Below are 19,229 nucleotides of genomic sequence, written 5' to 3'. Positions count from 1 at the left end.
CTGTCATTTGCACATAACTCTCCAACTAGTGAAATTTTGTGCAGATGGAAATGATTTTTCATTTTTCCAGTATTAATGCAATAAACATGATTAAAATCCACCTCTTGAGCAATCTTTCTGGTCCTCTTAGGGTAATTAATTTCAGCTAAGTCTAACCTCTTTCATCAGTTGTGGCAAAAGAGCACGATCAGAGCAAGACCTATTTAAAAGAGATCCAGTTTTTCAAAACTTATTTATTTTGGCAAAATTTTTCATTTCACATTCTATCTAAGTGGCTACATCACCATTAGTTCAGCTCTGATGTGTCTCTCGCTCTCTCTGCTATACCTCACTTTATGAGCAGTATTTAGTCTTTGATTCAAGTTATTTCTAACTTTCTTATTCTAATCTTAGATCAATATATTAAAATTGGTTTGACCACTGCTTTGTATGCAGCTAGTTTGGAATTTCGTATCTCTCTCTCTCTCTTATTATTTTATTCAACTGACTCCTCATAATACCTTGCAATTTATCGACTTATTAAAAAAAAAGTTTACCTTAAATACTTTACTGTAAACCTACCTTCTAATACTTTAGTCTCTACTGGCATTTCCTCTCCATTTACAACAGGCTGTGGTTCTTTCTCAGGTGAAGATTCAACATCCACTCTGCCAGGAAAAATTATAGTTACTATATACCCCAATAAAAAATTAAAAGTAAAGTATCTATAACATAAGTAGTTACTGAATAGTAAACTGACCTTTCAACTGAAGATGGTTCTTCAGGTGGAGGTGGCTGTATTTGTGCTAACCTGGCTAATTCTTCTTGCCTTCTCCTTTCAGCTTCTTCCTCTTCCCTTTGGCGCATTTCTCTCAATTCAAACTAAAACACATACATACATATATCAAAAAAAAATTACCTAAAGATAGAATTATGATTTCTGCCAAAGATTTATAAGTTATTTGGAAACAAGTTTCAACAGAGGAGTTTCCTCTTCTACTGAATGAAAAATACTATTTGCTCTTTAACATGGTTCATGAATTGAACTCTGGAGGGGGGGGGGGGGTAATCATATATTCTCTACATATTTGGGGTGGGATTATCTTGGCATTGAAAAGTATTACAAGAAAGGATAATATATATACATTATTATTTTATAATAGTAGCAAAAAAATATGCTTGAAACTTCATCATACGTATCAAGGATTTAGGCTAGTATAGCCTGTTCTGGCCTTAGAAGTCATCATTGAATCATTTAAGAGGACGTCCTGGTTTTCTTTTTCCTAATGGCTTGTACTTTAAGGCTTGTTTTGGTAATCTTCCTGTTTTCATTCTTTGAACGTGTTCCATCCATCTATGTTTATATTTTTTAATTTTTTCAATTACTGGTTCTTGGTTTAATTCTTTCATAATATCTTTGTTTCTTTTGTGATCAAATAGGGTAAACTTTGCAGTTTTTCTCCTAAACTTCATTTCTGCTGTTGTTAATCTTTGTTTGTCTTTTTGTTTTATTGTCCAGATTTCGCTTCCATACATTAAGACCGGTAGGGCTAATGTATTGTATACTTTTAGCCTGGTTTGTTTTTGAACTAGGTTTGGTTTAAATATAGAGTTAATTACTCCTGTTATTTTTAAATATTTTGCAATTTTTATGTTTATATCTTTTTCATTTTCATAAGTGATCATACATCCTAGGTAGTTTAATGAATTCACCTGTTCTAAGATCTTGTTATCTAATACTATTTCAGTTCTTGCTGGATCTTGTCCTTTAAAGGCCATAGTTTTTGATTTTTCCGTTGATATTATCATTCCATAATCTTTGGATATCTCATTTAGATTTAAAATAGCTTTCTGTAAGTTATCTTCAGAATTTGTAATTATTATTTGGTCATCTGCAAAGAGGAGAGTGTTTAAGTTAACTGTAGGTGAAAGTTTAATTCCTTGATGTAAATTTTTACTCCATTTTATTAAAGTAGATATTAAAAAGAGTTGCTGAGAGGGGACATCCCTGTCGGACCCCTTGGTTTCTCTCTCTTGTATATGATAGCTCATGATTTAATCTTATTTGTATTTGATTATTTTCATATATATTTGTGACAGCTTTTAGGATATTGTTTGGTATTTGTCTTTCTTTTAATATGTTAAATAATATGTTTCTTTTAACTTTGTCAAATGCTTTTTCAAAGTCAATAAATGCAATATGTGTTTCTAAATTATATTCTCTTCTTTTCTCTATTATTAATTTTAGGCAGAAGGCTGGGTCTATACATGATCGTCCTTTTCTAAATCCATTTTGTACCTCTAGAATAAAGTTTTCGGAATATTTCATTAGTTTGTTATTTAAGATTCTGCTGTATATTTTGTAACATAAATTTAGTATACTGATACCTCTATAGTTTTTTAGGGTCATCTCTATTACCTTTCTTAAAGATAGGAATCACAATTGCTTTTTTCCATTCTATTGAGGGGATACCAGTTGAGTAAATTTTATTTAAAAATAATAAGAGTCTTCCTTTGAATCTTAAATTCAAAGGAAGACACGTATTAGTTTTGAAACTTAAAGTTTCAAAACTGACAGAGCATATGAGAATACAATCTTCAGAAAAAAAATGCCATCTTGGTATGGCGCTATGTAAAAGAGGAACTCTGTGTAGCAGTCCATACATTTTTCTTTTTATTAGAACTTTTAATAAGTATTAATTGCCTGAGAACTGCTCTGAAGTACTGGTGATAATCATAAGTCAGAATCACATTGGAAGAGAACTGGGCTGCATTTTAAATGTGAATGTCCTGCTATTCCCCACCCCCCATTCCTCTTTATCTGAGACAATTTCTATTTGCTCAGGAAGAGAAGCAGTGATATTTAAGATATACAGATTCAGTATTCCTTGTAATCACTTTTGATTTACCAGAGTGTACATAATTTTGTCTCAATCCAAAACAGTATGCCCACCTAAGTTTTTTTTAATAAGTTGGATGCAATGGTTTCAGTGATATGGATATAGTAATATCTTATATAGGGGAGTGAAAGGAACTTTATATGTTATATTGTTTTAAAATATATACTATTCTATTTCATTAATAAAGTAATAATGATTTTTCTTCTACAGAGAAATGTTCTATTAACTGGATCTCAGATGTAATTCAGATGCAGGAACAGTACAGAAAAAGCCATTAAAAATCATTGAAATATAACTGACAATCCATTGGACTGGAGAAAATGTTAATTTTTCTCAAGTTCAACACTAGTGAGGTCACCTTCCTTGGAGAGTTTGTTTTTCACAATTTCAACCTGGTTTTCTTTTTTGAACTGCATACCAAGCAGGTAAATATGCCAAGATATTTGCTATCACCAATGATTTTACACAAATTATTTACATGTCTACAAGAAATACCAGATAATCCTAATTACTCTTGATCTCTTTCTCCCTACTGACTCCTTTAACTACACTGTAGCTGTTGTTTGTTTTGTTTTAAAAACAAAACAAACATGGATGCTTATGACATATGTACCAACTTAGAAAAAAAAAAATCTTGCTGATAGTGTTGCCATCTATGGTCGATGCCGAGAACTTTTTAGACACACCTCGTGGTCTAAAAGGATCACCAAAGAGATGATCTTACTGATTTCTATGCCTCATTTCCTTGTTGGATTGATTACTGTTTTTGGTATTCTAATCCAAAAATTTACAGAAACATATCATTGAAGTAATTCTTATAGGAATGGAAACACTTTAAATTATTCTTTATTGTAATCTAAGCTTTGGTTCTCCAATAAGTGTGACAAGGCTGAAAAAGAAAAGAACCTGGCATACTGCAACTGGCCTTCATTGAGAGCTTTATATTCCTTTTCTGTTTACACCAAAGCTCCAAATGCAGGCAAGTTATCAACACATTCAAAACTGATTTCAAAACAGCTAAAAGCGAAAAACTTGCATCATATCTAAATTTTCATAATCTTTTCCTCAAAAACTAACCCAAAACCAAATGTTAAACAACCAAATCTTCCTAAAATTCACTTTCACATCCACTTGAGTAACATTCATGACACAAACACTAACATAAATGTTATCACTTACAGACATCAAACCTGATATCCTATGGCTGAATTCAAAATTGCAGTTACAGCAAACTAGAGTCCACATAAACTGTCCACAACACACTATATGATCCTTCTATCATAAGGGTAGCACTTGGGCCTTCATTGCAAGATATCCTGATTTTGACCTCCTCTGGCTTAAGGTTTTGGCACCCACAATTTCTTCACATTCCATTGGAATGTCATTTGTTAGAACATGATCCGGATCTGCCCAAAATCTGTTTAGATTCCAAATGCAAGTTCACCAAACCTGTTTCTCCTTGTTCTGCTTTATTCCATCTACCTCAGTTCTCTGAAACATCCTTCCTCATCAAGTGTTCCCCTCTTTGCTATGGAGCTGGATAAATTCAGCTCTCTCTCTGACTATATATATATATATATATATATATATATATGTATATCATTTCATTAGAATGGGTTCATCTCTTTTCTTCATTCATAAATTGAAGTGATATAAAGCATTCATTAATCGATAGTTTTGCATTTTGCAGAAAACTGTATTTGGGGGTGATTTGTTGCAAAAATTGCAACAACTACAGTTCCTGCATATGCAAAAGTTTTTTTATGATTATCCCATATCTGAAAGGTTGAAATATGAATGGACAGAAAGCAAGTTGAGGAGAAAGAAGAAACTTATTAATATTGGATTGCTGTAGACTACTTTTCAGGAAATACAATCTACAGGTTATTTGGAATCTATTCGTGTTTTCATTAAAATTTACTTGATACCTGTTCAGTATAGAAGAGGTGTTTGTCAATGTAGAGCTGGTAGTATATATGTACATATTGTAGGATTTGAAGAATCTCACAAACATGTGGCTGTATGATGGGAGTAGTCCACAGATGGCAAGTATTTGCCACTTTTAAGAGGGTAGTCTAAAAAGTTCTCGGCATCGACCATAGATGGCTACACTATCGGCAAGATTTTTTTATTTATTTTTTCTAAGTTGGTACATATGTCATAAGCATCGATGTGAAATTGCAAGTCATTCTATGAAGTAGTTTGTTTTATACAACTGTCTGAAGCAAAAGTGTTGTCTATCCTTTGAAAGGGATAAAGTTGAGTATCGTGCAGTTATAAAATTCTTTCTAAAGGAAGGTTTAATGGCAAAAGAAATTCATTTGAAGTTCATAAAAGTTTATGGGCACTCTTCTCCTTCATTTTTGAAAATGAAGAAATGGGCTGCCGAGTTTAAACATGGTCATACCAGCCTTGAACATGATCCATGTGAAGGACGTCCAAAAAGTTTAACAACACCAGAAATCATTCATCAAGTGCATGATATAGTATTGGATGACTGCTGAGTCAAAGTGCTTGAAATTGCTGAGATATAGGCATTTCAAAAGAATGTGTAGGATACATTTTGCATGAAGAATTGCAAATCAAAAAGCTTTGTGCAACACAGGTTACTTGCTCACAGCACATCAAAAGTGCACTGGCATGAAAATCTCTGAACATTACTTGGAGCATTTTAACAAGAATAAAACTGATTTGTGCACTGATTTATTACTATGGATGAGACTTGGATTCACCATTACACACCAGAATCCAAACAGCAGTCAAAACAGTGGACAGAAGCCAGTTGTTCAGCGTCATAGAAGACAAAGTCAGTTCCATCAGCAGGAAAGGTCATGGCATCGGTGTTTGGGATGCTAAAGGCATTTTGTTTATTAATTATCTTGAAAAGGGTAAAACAATAACTGGGGAATATTATTCCAATCTTTTAACCAGACTAGATGAAAAAATTCATGAGAAAAGACTCGGTTTGCAAAAGAAAAAAAATCATCTTTCATTAGGACAATGCACCTGCCCACAAAAGTGTTTTGGCAATGGGAAAATTAAGGAATCTGCACTATGAATTGTTGGAACATCCATCCTATTTCCCAGATTTAGCTCCTTCTGACTTCTATCTCTTCCCAAAACTAAAACTCTTCCTCACTGGTCAGTGTTTTTCTTTGAATCAAGAGGTGATTGCAGCTATAGATCTTACTTTTGCAGATCTTACTGAGAACCACTACAGGGATGGGATAATAGTGCTGGAGCATTGTTGGAATAAATGCATTAGTCTTAAGGGAGATTATGTTGAAAAATAAAAATAATTTTGAAATCATAAATCCCTTTTTTCATTGTTAGGCCGAGAACTTTTCAGACCACCCTCGTATATATTTAGCATTGAAAATGTCCTCCCTGAAAATCTCCCTCTTGTTGTAAGCAGCAGCTGCTTTTGACAATGCAGTGTTTGATCTAAATATTCAGTGTTGAGAAATGGGTGAACATAAGTTCAGTATAGAATGTATTTTCACCAACTATTTTGACATACCAAGCATACTTTTTGATAAAATAGTTTGTTCTGTGGAGAAAAGAATGCAGGAACATCAACCATTATCTGGCTTGACAAACTGAAGATTAGGGAATGTGTCAGGCATAAAATCCTCTAGAACAAATACAAAATTTCACACAAGAGAATTTACAAATATGAAAATTATACAAAGTTTTGGTGTGGACTACAATGATGGATGAGTGTTTTCACAAAGTCTGGGAAACTTATTTTTGTAAGAAACATTCATTTCTTGTTTTATTTAATCAATTCAAACTTTCACAAAGGATTCTAACAGGCATTTGTCATTACAACATTCTTGCACATAGCATTTGTTCTGGGATGGATAGACTTCATTTTCTTGCTCATAATGAAGATTAGATGTGGGATCTATTTCAAAATATGTTAAGGCTTAAGTGCTGGGAAGAACTCATGTGGAAAATGATGTACTAAAGAGTACACCGTCCCCAATGTCTGAGGCACATCAGAAAAAATAGGCAGAATCATAAAGAAATACAACCTTTGCATAGCTTTCAAGCCCCACATGAAACTACTATCCTTATCTACTTTAGTTGGCTCCTAAGGACGAACTCCTTTCTTTTTCTCAGTTCCTGGTTCCTGCAAGTTGGCCAACTATGGACAGACAGGAAAACTGACCACCATCTGTATAGAAGAACATAAAAAATACATTTGCAGTTATGACTATGGTCAATTGGGCCTTGTAATGTGGAAAAAAGAATGCAGGAACATCAACCATTATCTGGCTTGACAAACTGAAGATTAGGGAATGTGTCAGACATAAAATGCTCTTTGGATATAACTCCTGGAAATGGATAATCACATTCCATCACAGCAAACTTCATTTAGAACAGAAAGACTGTTTTTAGAATCTGCATGTGCTTGCAAAAACCAGCCTAATTTCAATAAATATAATTGCATAAAGCTTCCCAAAATATAGGAAATAATAATACTTCGAGATACCAGTTTATACCCTAGGCCACCAACAGGTGTCCATAGAGGATGTCCCACCTAGTTAGGACTTCTCTTTAGTCTCCATGTTTCACTTCGTTTTGTGTTACAAGTCACATTATGTATTCCCTGATGTCCCACCTAGTTAGGACTTCTCTTTAGTCTCCATGTTTCACTTCGTTTTGTGTTACAAGTCACATTATGTCTCTGTGAATGAGACAAAATACTGGAAGAATTAAATAGTATTTTTAACTCTTTCTCAGTGCTGATTCACTTCATTAAGCCTTCAACATGAGTATCTCAAAATATTTATGCCATATTATAATCAATATTAAACTACATTTTTATTCTAGTATGTATGTCCCGGAACATGTATCGTTAAAAACACGATTGTATATTAATTTGATGTTGTGACTAATTTTTCCTATTTTCATGGAAATTTAAAAGCTGCTATACATCATACCAGGCTTATATTTTCTATTTCTACATTTAAATATTTAGCTGAAAATGAGTTAGTTGATATCATAGGAAGGCTGAAGAGGTCTATTTCAATCTCCCCATCTGCAAAAAGAGGAAAACTGAATGAAGAATGTCATTATCAACAAATTCCTGATATGTACTCTCAAGTGGTGTACAGGATATGATAGTACTGCATGAAAAACTTACACCATAACTACCTTCCTATCTGCAATTTTCTTCCAAATCAATCTGTAACCTGTCAAGACTCCAACATTGTCAAATCTTATATTTCTATCGTCTAAGGCACTTTGTACCATATCAATCCACCTATATCTTGATCCTCCTCTGGGTCTTTTTCCTGCCAACCTGGCAGAGAAAACTTGTTTTGCTAATCTTTCCTTGCCCATTCTGTTTAAGTGACCATACCACCTGAGATTAGCTCTGCTAATGCATTCCTAGATGCCGACAATGTCAAGTTCTTTCCTAATATCCTCATTTTTAATATCATATTGCCATTGATGCCATCTGTTCATGCCACTAATCTTTCTCAGGTCTCTCATATTTGTAGTCTCTAGTCTTTGGTCAAGTGTTTTACTTCTGACTCAGCTCTCAGATCCATAAATTAAAACTGGTTTGAACACTGTCTTGTATACAGCTAATTTAGTGTTCCGACTAATTTCTTTCTTATTCCATATGAATTTATTCAATTGACTTCCTACCATACCAGCTTTGTTGATTCTGTTGTCCATTTCCATATTTAATTTACCATCTTCACTAAAAATCGTGCCTAAGTAGCTGAAATGTTTTACTTGTTCCACAGGTTCCCCGTTCACAACACAGTTGACATTTTCAACAATTCTACCTATTTTCATTGTCTTTGTCTTTTTATTGCTGACCTTCATACCATATCTATTACAACAGAGAAAACTTGTTTTGCTCTTTCCTCACCCATTCTGTTTAAGTGACCATACCACCTGAGATTAGCTCTGATAATACATTCCTAGATACTAACAATGTCAAGTTCTTTTCTAATATCCTAGTTTTTAATATGATATTGAATTGATGCCATTTGTTTACCCCCCAATTTTTCTCAGGACTTTCATGCCTGTGATTCTCTAGCCTTTGTTCAAGTGTTTTATTTCTAACCCAGCTCTCAGATCCATAAGTTAAAATTGGTTTGAACACTGTCTTGTATAGAGCTAATTTAGTCTGTTTGACTAATTTCTCTCTTATTCCATATAAATTTATTCAGTTGACTTCTACCACACCAGCTTTATTAATTCTGTTATCTATTTCCATATTTAATTTACCATCTTCACAAAAAATCGTGCCTAAGTAGATGAAATGTTTTACTTGTTCTATAGGTTCTCCATTCACAATGCAGCTGATATTTTCAATGTCTATGTCTTGTTATTGCTGACCTTCATACCAATCTATTACACAATTTATTCAATTGAGTCAGGGAGTCTTGCAGACTTGTAGCAGATTTCTTTAGAAGTATAACATCAACTGCATAGAGCAAAGAGCTGAGATTAACATCTCCAATTTTAATATCAGGTTTAATACCACTTTCCTTCATAATGTGATCCATATAGATAATAAATAATACAGGGGATAAGGTACATCCTTATCTGACACCAGATTTAATATTAAACCATCTTCCTGTACTACCTTCAATTCTAACTGCTGACTTATAATTCAAAGACTAAGTATTGCTTGATATAATACTCCATTGACACCATATAACTGCAGCACTTTGAACAGTTTCTCTCTTAAAACCCTGTCATATGCCTTTTGCAGATCTACAAAACTTACATATAGATCTTTGTTATATTGCCATGATTTATCAACTATTTAGTAACATGAAAATTTGATCCTGACAGCCTCTATTTGGCCTGAATCCAGCTTGTTCTTTACCAAGATTCCCTTCCAGAATCCTTCTCAACTGTTTCTCAAGTATACTTGAATAAATCTTACCAGAAACGCTCAGTAGGGAAATACCTCTGTAATTCTCACATTCAGTTTTATTTCCCTTTTTATATATGGGTACTATGAGAGCTCTTCTCCAATCATCGGGAATTCATCCCTCTGTCCAGGCTTTCTGAACTATGCAGTGCAGGCACTGTAAGACTTTTATACCTCCATACTTCAGCATTTCTGGTCGAATATCATCTACTCCTGCTGCCTTTCCACATTTCCACAGTTTTATTTCCCTTTTTATATATGGGTACTATGAGAGCTCTTCTCCAATCATCGGGAATTCATCCCTCTGTCCAGGCTTTCTGAACTATGCAGTGCAGGCACTGTAAGACTTTTATACCTCCATACTTCAGCATTTCTGGTCGAATATCATCTACTCCTGCTGCCTTTCCACATTTCAGGCTTCTGATGGCTTTTTCTACTTCAAGTATTATTATTATTATTATTATTATTTCGGGCGGCTCCAGGGGTCCTTAGACTCACTGAGGGAGGCCCTAAACATCATGTCTACACAAGTATACGACATTCTCACAGTATCTATCATACCTTGCCTTGAACTCGCTCACCGTCATAGCGCCCACAATAGACTGGCAGCTTATTCCACTCATTTACCACTCTAAAAGTAAAGAACCCAGCTCTAACACCCCTGCTAACCACACTCTTGTCCAGCTTCCATAGGTGTCCCCTAGTTCTCCCACCACCAGTCCTGATCTCAAAAATATCCTCTGAATTAATCCTATAGAATCCCTTTAGCAATTTGAATGTCTCAATCTTATCTCCCCTCCTCTGCCTATCAACTAGTTTCTGCAACCCACAAATCTTCAACCTGTTCTCATATGGTTCATTCCATAGACCTGCTATCATCTTAGTCACTTGCCTCTGGATCCTCTCCACCTTCTCCCCATCAAGAAGGAACCGAGGTGACCAAATCTGGGCACAGTAGTCGAGATGAGGTCTTATCAAGGCTCGGTACAGAGGTACAATAACTTGCTTCTCTCTGCTCAAGGTATTTTTCAACAACCAAGTGAGTTGATGAGCTGATTTAGCTACTTTTGCAATGTGCCCCCTAAACTTCATCTCCCTATCCACCAACACCCCCAAGTCCCTGGCCTCATCAATCTCCTGGAGTACAGTTCCACCAATGTGGTATACTGCTGCTAATCTTTTCACCCCAAAATGCATAACCTTACATTTTGTCACATTAAATTGATATCCATTCTCCTTAGCCCAGAACTCCAATCTATCCAAGTCATCCTGCAAGATTTTGACATCTGCATTCACTATCACCCTACCCAACTTTGCATCATCAGCGAACAAATGAACTGTTCAACCTTCCCTATATCGTTAATGAACAGTTTAAACAGCAGTGGTCCGAGAACAGAACCCTGCGGCACACCACTAGTCACAGGCCGTCTTTTGGACTCTACTCCTGAATAAACTACTCTTTGATATCTCTCCATCAACCACCCACCTATCCATCTCACCAACCCTATATCCATTCCCATATGTTGTAGTTTGCAGATTAGAATTCCATGTGGTATCCTGTCAAACGCGTTTGCCAGGTCCAGCAGTATCACTGTAACCCCATTACCCTTATCCAGTTCAGCCGTCACCTTGTTATAAAACTTGAGCAAGTTACTGAGGCATGATCTACCTGTTAAATTGTGAATGAAACTATGTTGTGTAATTTATTTTTTTTCATTCACATTTAACATTGCATGATTTGTATAAAAACTATTTATTATTCCTTAATTTAGGATTACTATTTAAATATTTATTCTAAACTTAACCTACTATTAATTTATTAAGCAATAATATGTGCAAAATTTATGATAACTAAAATATATATGATGTAACGAAAAGTATTATTATAATTAATTCTATACGTAATGAAAAAGCTGATTAAATAGCTCAATTATTCTGTTTATTCTTATTTGTGAAAATGTAACGTTATGTAATCACTCATGTAGTAGTAGAGCATTGTATTACATTAGCGAAATGTTTGCATTCATTTGTTGTCATGGAGACGCATGAAATAAACAAGCACGAGTCAAATAGAGCGTGACCTTCGGACTGAAAGGAGAGAAAAGAGATGGAAGATTTTTAATTAGAGAGAAGAGAGGAAGTTTTTGCGGAGCGGGAAGGAAGGTAGGATACAAGCAAAGGAAGTGGAAGAAAATTATAAGTTCTCTAGGGCAGAAATTCATGAGAATAGTGTTTAGAAGTGAGCCAAAACGTAGTGAATCATATACTTAGCTGCAAGAGAAATCAGCTGTGTTGTAAAGGAAAATTAATGCCATAACCGGATAAATAAAGAACTGGACATTCAATGGAAAATTCTGATTAGTTCCAGTTAGTCTAGGATTACGTCTTAATTCTATGTTGCCCAGAGAAGAATTATATTGAAATTAACTAGTTTGAGAAAAGTAAACAAGGAGAATTATCAGTGCCTTATTGATGTTTTTTTTTTTTAGAGTAGTGAAGCGCGATTAACAGTAGTTCAGTTAAATCGTTGGAGAAATTTTATTAATGTGTTCTGCTAACGTAAATAAGTTAATTCATAAGTGTGCTCACAATTATTTGATGTATTGAAGATTGTATCTGGTAAGAGTAGTCATACTTGTTTGTTTATTCTAACATTAACATATCTTCGAAGTTCAAAGTCCGAAATAAGATTGCTTGGAATATTGTCTACCTTGATTAGTGCTTCCTGTGAATTTAAACATTAAGTACAGCTGATAGATATTTGGAGACTGTTTAAATAAGAAGTTTCGTTTTACTAACTTGAGTTAAGAAAGCTTGTGATTTTGAAACTGTGAATTGTATGTGAAAGTTTAGAACATTGAATTGGCATGAGTGACTTAGCAAGATGTATTAAGTTGATTGTATTGTTTCATTTTTAAGCAGAATTCTTGTATTTGTTATATATATATCATATATTAAATGTTTTATTTTGTTAATCTAAATATTGTGTTTGCCTGAATTCCTTTTTATTGCACCATTCATAAATATTCGAATCTTGCAGGAACCCCAAGTGGAATAGTAAATAATTCAGCCTAATAAATGAGGAGACTGCTAACTTGATTAAAAATTGATCCTACTATTTTATATAGACTAATCTAAAAATAGGGTGGCGCAGTATAATTATAAATTTCCCTACTTTTGGATCGGTGATCAATTTGCAATTAGTTGTTATATTGATAAGAGTGACTTGAACCAAGATGGCGGATTTAGAACATAACATGAAAATAGAACGTCATGACATACCCTTTCCAGTCTCTGCACACCAAGTCAATTTAAATGCAGGCCATCCATCTTGTATGCATCCATCTTAAATGCAGGCCATCCATCCTTTCGCCCATCAAACTCATTCCACACGTCCACGAATTCCACACCACACCTTCTGCATAACCTACGCATAATGTCATTTGCGATTATGGCCCTCCTCCTAAACTCCTCTCTGTCATACCACGGCAACAGACTCACCATTCTAACTCTGTAACTCTTTCGCTACCTTTAACAATACTTTCAAGTCCTCTCTCATAAAAAATTTATCACCTTTCAATTCATTCGTACCTGCCACAACTATTAATTCTCTCACCCCCTGTTTTTGCACTCTAATACTCTCACTTACATCCTTAAATTTCGCACCCAGTAAGTATGATTTAGTTACACTCCCATCTATTACTCCTCTTAATAACGAGTCACCATACAACACTCTTTCCTTCATTTCAGAAACTCTCACACTCTTACGCTGTTTATTTATGATAGCCGAATCACCCTGGAAAGAGTTTTGCAGGTGCTCTAATTGCCGCTGTGCATTTTGTATCACAGCATGCAACCTAGCGATCTCACTTCCTACAAATAATTCCTCATTTTTTTTATCATTCAAACCATTTTCTCTCTCTGTATAGTTGCTTTCACTCTTTCTTTGATCACCGCTCTCATTGCCATCTTGTACATCGCAATTCCCTATCAAGCCACTATTTTCACTCACATTCTGGCTTTCTTCAACCATAACTGTTTCACAACCTGACACATACTTCAACTCCTCACTTTGCTTACACTTTCTGCACATTCTCCCACCACTATCACTTTCAATCCAAACTCCAGCCTCATTCGGGAATGCATACATCCCACGCACATCACAATGAACAAACTCTCTCACATTATAGTTTTTGAACAATGGCGTCGTATTTTTGGACGCCATTATCTTACGTCGCATTGGCGCCATATTCAAATCAATGAAACGTATCGTTAAATACTAAATTAAATAACTGAATTCACACCAAAATCACACAGACACAACAAGCTACCAAAATTAGACAATATTACGTTATGATTTTAACCTATATTCTAATTCTAATTTTCACTCAAAATTATACTTAGCTTTCGGGAGCTCTCTGAAAGCATGCCTGGTCAGTTTTTTTTTTTTTTTTTTTTTTTTTTTTTTTTTTTTTTTTTTTTTTAAATCACTGTTCTATCATCACTGCTTGTTTCATTTAGCAATTTTTAGAAGTAATTACTCCATACTTCAAGGATATCTTTTTCTCCAGTTTTCACGTCAACTTTATCATCTCTAATTCCTTTTACAACACTCTTTCCTCCATTTCTGAGCTTTTTCAACAGCCTCCAGAACATTTTGCCACCTCCTTGATATTTATTTTCTATTTTTTTACCAAAGTCTTCCCATGACTTTTCATTAGGAAATTAAATTCACCTCTCAATTAAAGACAATCACAAACATCCATGCCCACAGTGGATTCGAACCTGTGACCTGTTAGTTGGAGAGCAGGTATGCTAACCACTAAGTCAATCAGGACAGCATTTAACTTAACCTATCTTGGTTGCTCTCTTGGCTATTCCGTAATCCTGGCATCAAACACTTTTGATGTTTGATGAAATTTGCTAACTTTTCCTCTCCCATTCTGTTTCAACCATACTACTTTAGATTAACTCTGTTCACACATTCTAAATGCTAACAATGTCAAGTTTTTTCCTATCTCAACTGTTTTATTTTTAACTTAGCCCTCAGGTTTATAAGTTAAAATTGGTTTGAATAATATCATGTATATGTATATAGCTAATTCAGTGTTTTGACTAATTTAATCTCTCTCTTATTCCATATTAAATTTATTTAGTTAACTCATCCACCCATCATCAACCAACTTTGCTTATTCTATTGTTTGTTTCTATATGCAATTTGCCAGTACTAAATAGCTTAAAGCTTTTATTGAAGCTTGAAGCTATTTAGTAGTGATGGGTTTTCCATGGGGGGGGTGTGTGATTTTCATAGATTTGTTGCAACAGGCATTCAATTTAGTTTTAAGAAATCCATCTTGCAGATTTGTACTGGATTTATTTAGGAGTGTGACATCTGCATAAATTTGGTGCCACTTTGCACCATAAAGACATATAAGAATAGAGCACCTTGTATGCACACCTGATTTTTATATCAAATCATCTTGTATCTCTTTCAATTTTGTCAACTTGCAACATAAATATAGACTATGTATTGCTATATATTGCTCTGTACACCACATAATTGTAGTACTAAAAGCAGCTTTTTTTTTGGCATCTTTTTCAGTCATAGAGACAAATCCTTGTAATATTCCCATGATTTCTCAACTATCTACCTTAAATGGAAAATCTGATCCTGATAACTCTTATTTGATTGGAAAATAAGCTTGTTATTCTCAAGTTTCTCTTCCACAGTTCTTCTTCTCAGCCTCTTTTGAAGCATTTTCAGCAATGTTATGTGATTTAGTAGAGAAATTCCTCTGTAATTCTCATTGTTTTCTTTCCCTTTTTTATAGATGAGTACTATGAGAGTGCTAATCCAATCATCCAGAATTTGATATTCTGACTAGGCTTTTTGAATAACACAGTGCAGCTACTATAAATCTGTGGCTTTTCACATTTACTGTTATGTACTTCTGACTGCAATTCTCTGGAATATTTTCTATCACTATTGTGTCACTTCTTGTTTCATTTAACAATCTTTTGAAATAATTATATCAGACATCTAAAATATCTTTATCTTCAGTTTTTATGTCACATTTGCCATCTCTGATTCCTTTTAAGGGGTGCTTAAGGGTCAAAGCTGTATAACTGAGAGGAGACCTCCACATAGCCTTTAAAGGTTAAAGGAATGCGGAGAACCGACCAGGGCTTCTGACCTAATGTCCAATCCATACCTTCTCGTGGTGTACCCTGTTGGGTATCTACTTGGATACTGAGCGAACGAGGATGGGCTGGCAATTTGGGATTTAGCCGACCAAATTGTATGCTTATTGGTTAAACCAAAATAAAAAATGATGGTACAACATGACAAAATTTCATGCCGGCTGGGGCATCGCTCGGTTAAACAAGCTCCCCAGTGTTTTTGCCAGGGAACCAGGGCGAACAGCAAAAAGTCAGCTACTGGAACAAATCTGAAAACAAACCCCAACTCAACATCACCAAAGTTAAAGATCGGCACTATCAACATAAGAAGCCTGAATGGCAAAGAAATGGAGCTAGCTGAGGAATTAGATAAGTACCAGATTGACATAATAGGGGTGACAAACAAAAAAGACAAAAACTGGTGAGATCTTTCTGAGCAATAAATACAAAATGTTATATTCAGACAATGACAATCAAGTAAAAGAAGGGGTAGCCTTAGTATTCAATGCAAAATACGAGGCTAATCTTCTTGAATAGCAGTCAGTCTCAAGTAGAGTAATGTGGGCAAATATGAGAATGGGGAACTGAACAATGAGACTTATTTGTGCCTATGGTCCCACAGAAGGTTCTACTAAAGTAGAAGTGGAGGAATTTTTTGAGGCTTTAGAAAAAGCAACTGACAAAATGAAAAAGGAAAAGTTGGTCCTTGTTGGGGATCTAAATAGCAGAGTAGGAAATGATTGTGAGACATACAAAAATATTTTGGAAAAATTTGGAGAAAAGAGCAAAGCTAATACTAATGGCAAATACCTGTTGGATTTCTGCTCAGGACATGGACTGGTTATTACTAACACCATGTTTCAACATAAAATTGTGCACAAATTCACATCGAGAGAAGAGGCAAGGAATAAGAAAAGTCTCATTGACTATATTATTGTTGATAGTGATGTTTTCTCCCTAGTGCAGGACACCAGAGTGTACACAGGATTTGAAATTGGAAGTGATCACTATTTAGTCTTGAGCAGGATAAAATTGAATTTCATATTGAAAAGAATAACATGTAAGAAAGTTTTAAAGTGAATAAAAGTTGAGCAGCTCTCAGATGTGAACTGTAGACTAAAATACACAAAGATCATTCAAGAAAAAATGAAAACGTTGGAGAACAGGAATCAAACCTTGGAGATTCAGTGGCAAACTCTGAAGAAAACATCGATTGATTCTGCCCGAGAGGCATGCGGTGAGGTTGTCTGCAAGGATAAAAAAATCGGAACTGGTGGACACAGGAAGTTAAAGAGGCAGTGAAGGAAAAGAAGAAAGCATATCAAAAGTTCCTGTCAAATAAGTCAGCTTGTGCTCTTAGAGAATATAGAGCCAAATGCAAAAGTGCTAAACACTGTGTAAAACTAGCTAAACGAAAGTCATGTGAGGACTTTGGCAAGAATATAGAAAATAAATATCAAGAAGGTGGCAAAATATTCTGGAGGTTGTTGAAGAAGCTTAGGAATGGAGGAAAGAGTGCCGTAAAAGGAGTTAGAGATGATAATGGTGACATGAAAAAGGGAGAAAAAGATATATTTGAAGTATGGAGTAATTACTTTGAAAATTTGCTAAATGAAACAAGCAGTGATGACAGCACAGTGATAAACAACACTGACCAGGCATGCAGTCGGGAATACATATCCACACTTGAAGTAGAAAAAGCCATCGAAGGCTTGAAATGTGGAAAAGCAGCTGGAGTAGATGATATTCGACCAGAAATGCTGAAGTATGGTGGTATAAGAGTCTTACAATGGCTGCACTGCATAGTTCAGAAAGCCTGGACAGAGGGACGAATTCCCAATGATTGGAGAAGAGCTCTCATAGTACCCACATATAAAAAGTGAAATAAAACTGAATGTGAGAATTACAGAGGTATTTCCCTACTGAGTGTTCCTGGCAAGATCTATGCAAGTATACTTGAGAAACGATTGAGAAGAATTGTGGAAGAAAAGCTTGGTGAAGAACAAGCTGGATTCAGGCCAAATAGAGGCTGTCAGGATCAGATCTTCACTTTACAACAAATAGTCAAGAAAGCATGGGAATATAACAGAGATCTGTATTTAAGTTTTGTCGATTTGGAAAAGGCATATGACAATGTGCCAAGAGAGAAGCTATTCAATACGCTACAGTTATATGGTGTCAATGGGACATTATATCAAGCAATACTTAGTCTTTGAGTTGTAAGTCAGCAGTTAGAATTGAAGGAAGTACAGGAAGATGGTTTAATGTTAAATCTGGTGTGAGACAAGGATGTACATTATCCACTCTGTTATTCATTATCTATATGGATCACATTATGAAGGAAAGTGGTATTAAACATGATATCAAAATTGGAGATGTTAATGTCAGCTCTTTGCTTTATGCGGATGATGTTATATTTCTAAATAAATCTGCTACAAATCTGCAAGATACCCTGACTAAACTGAATAACTGTTGTAATAGATATGGTATGAAGGGTGAGCATTAAAAAGACAAAGACAATGAAAATAGGTAGGATTGTTGAAAATGTCAACTGTGTTGTGAACGGGGAACATGTGGAACAAGTAAAACATTTCAGCCACTTAGGCATGATTTTTACTGAAGGTGGTAAATTAAATATCGAAATAGACTACAGAATCTACAAAGCTGGTATGGTAGGAAATCAATTGAATAAATTCATATGGAATAAGAGAGAAATTAGTCGGAACACTAAATTAGCTGTATATAAGACAGTGTTCAAACCAGTTTTAACTTATGGATCTGAGAGCTGGGTCAAAAGTAAAACACTTGACCAAAGACTAGAGACTGCAGATATGAGAGTCCTGAGAAGGATTAGAAGCATGAACAGATGGCATCAATGGCAATATCATATTAAAAACGAGGATATTAGGAAAGAACTTGACATTGTCAGCATCCAGGAATGCGTTAGCTGAGCTAATCTCAGGTGGTGTGGTCACTTAAACAGAATGGGATTAACAAAACAAGTGTTTTCTGCCAGGTTGGCTGGGAAACGACCCAGAGGAAGACCAGGATATAGGTGGATTGATACGGTACGAAGTGCCTTAGATGATAGAAATATAAGATCTAATAATGTTGGAGTCTTGATAAGTAATAGGCTGATTTGGAGGAAAATTGTAGATAGGAAGTTAGTAATGATGTAAATTTTTCATGTAGTACTATCGTATCCTGTACACTCCCCCCCATTGAGGGTACATGTCAGGAATTTGATGATCTTGGAAGAG

At 35.0% G+C, this 19,229-nt stretch overlaps 1 protein-coding gene across 4 annotated transcripts in view; it reads right to left on the bottom strand.

Moving 5' to 3' along the window:
• LOC150097387 (spectrin beta chain-like) overlaps positions 1-19,229 on the bottom strand; it is a 795,721-nt gene that overhangs the window by 80,884 nt on the left and 695,608 nt on the right. For all 4 annotated transcript variants that reach the window (XM_090407783.1, XM_090407784.1, XM_090407785.1 and 1 more), the window contains exons 41-42: positions 740-861; positions 562-647 (exon numbers count right to left, since the gene is read on the bottom strand). In XM_090407783.1, coding sequence (XP_090263909.1) covers positions 562-647; positions 740-861 — 208 coding nt within the window. The remainder of the gene's footprint in view (positions 1-561; positions 648-739; positions 862-19,229) is intronic.

Source organism: Typopeltis vanoorti, chromosome 17 (genome assembly GCF_054136105.1).
Source record: "Typopeltis vanoorti isolate ZY-2024b chromosome 17, IOZ_Tvanoo_1.0, whole genome shotgun sequence".
Classification (NCBI taxonomy): domain Eukaryota; kingdom Metazoa; phylum Arthropoda; class Arachnida; order Uropygi; family Thelyphonidae; genus Typopeltis; species Typopeltis vanoorti.
Note: the sequence above shows the minus strand (reverse complement) of the source record. Positions and strands in the feature narration are given on the sequence as shown.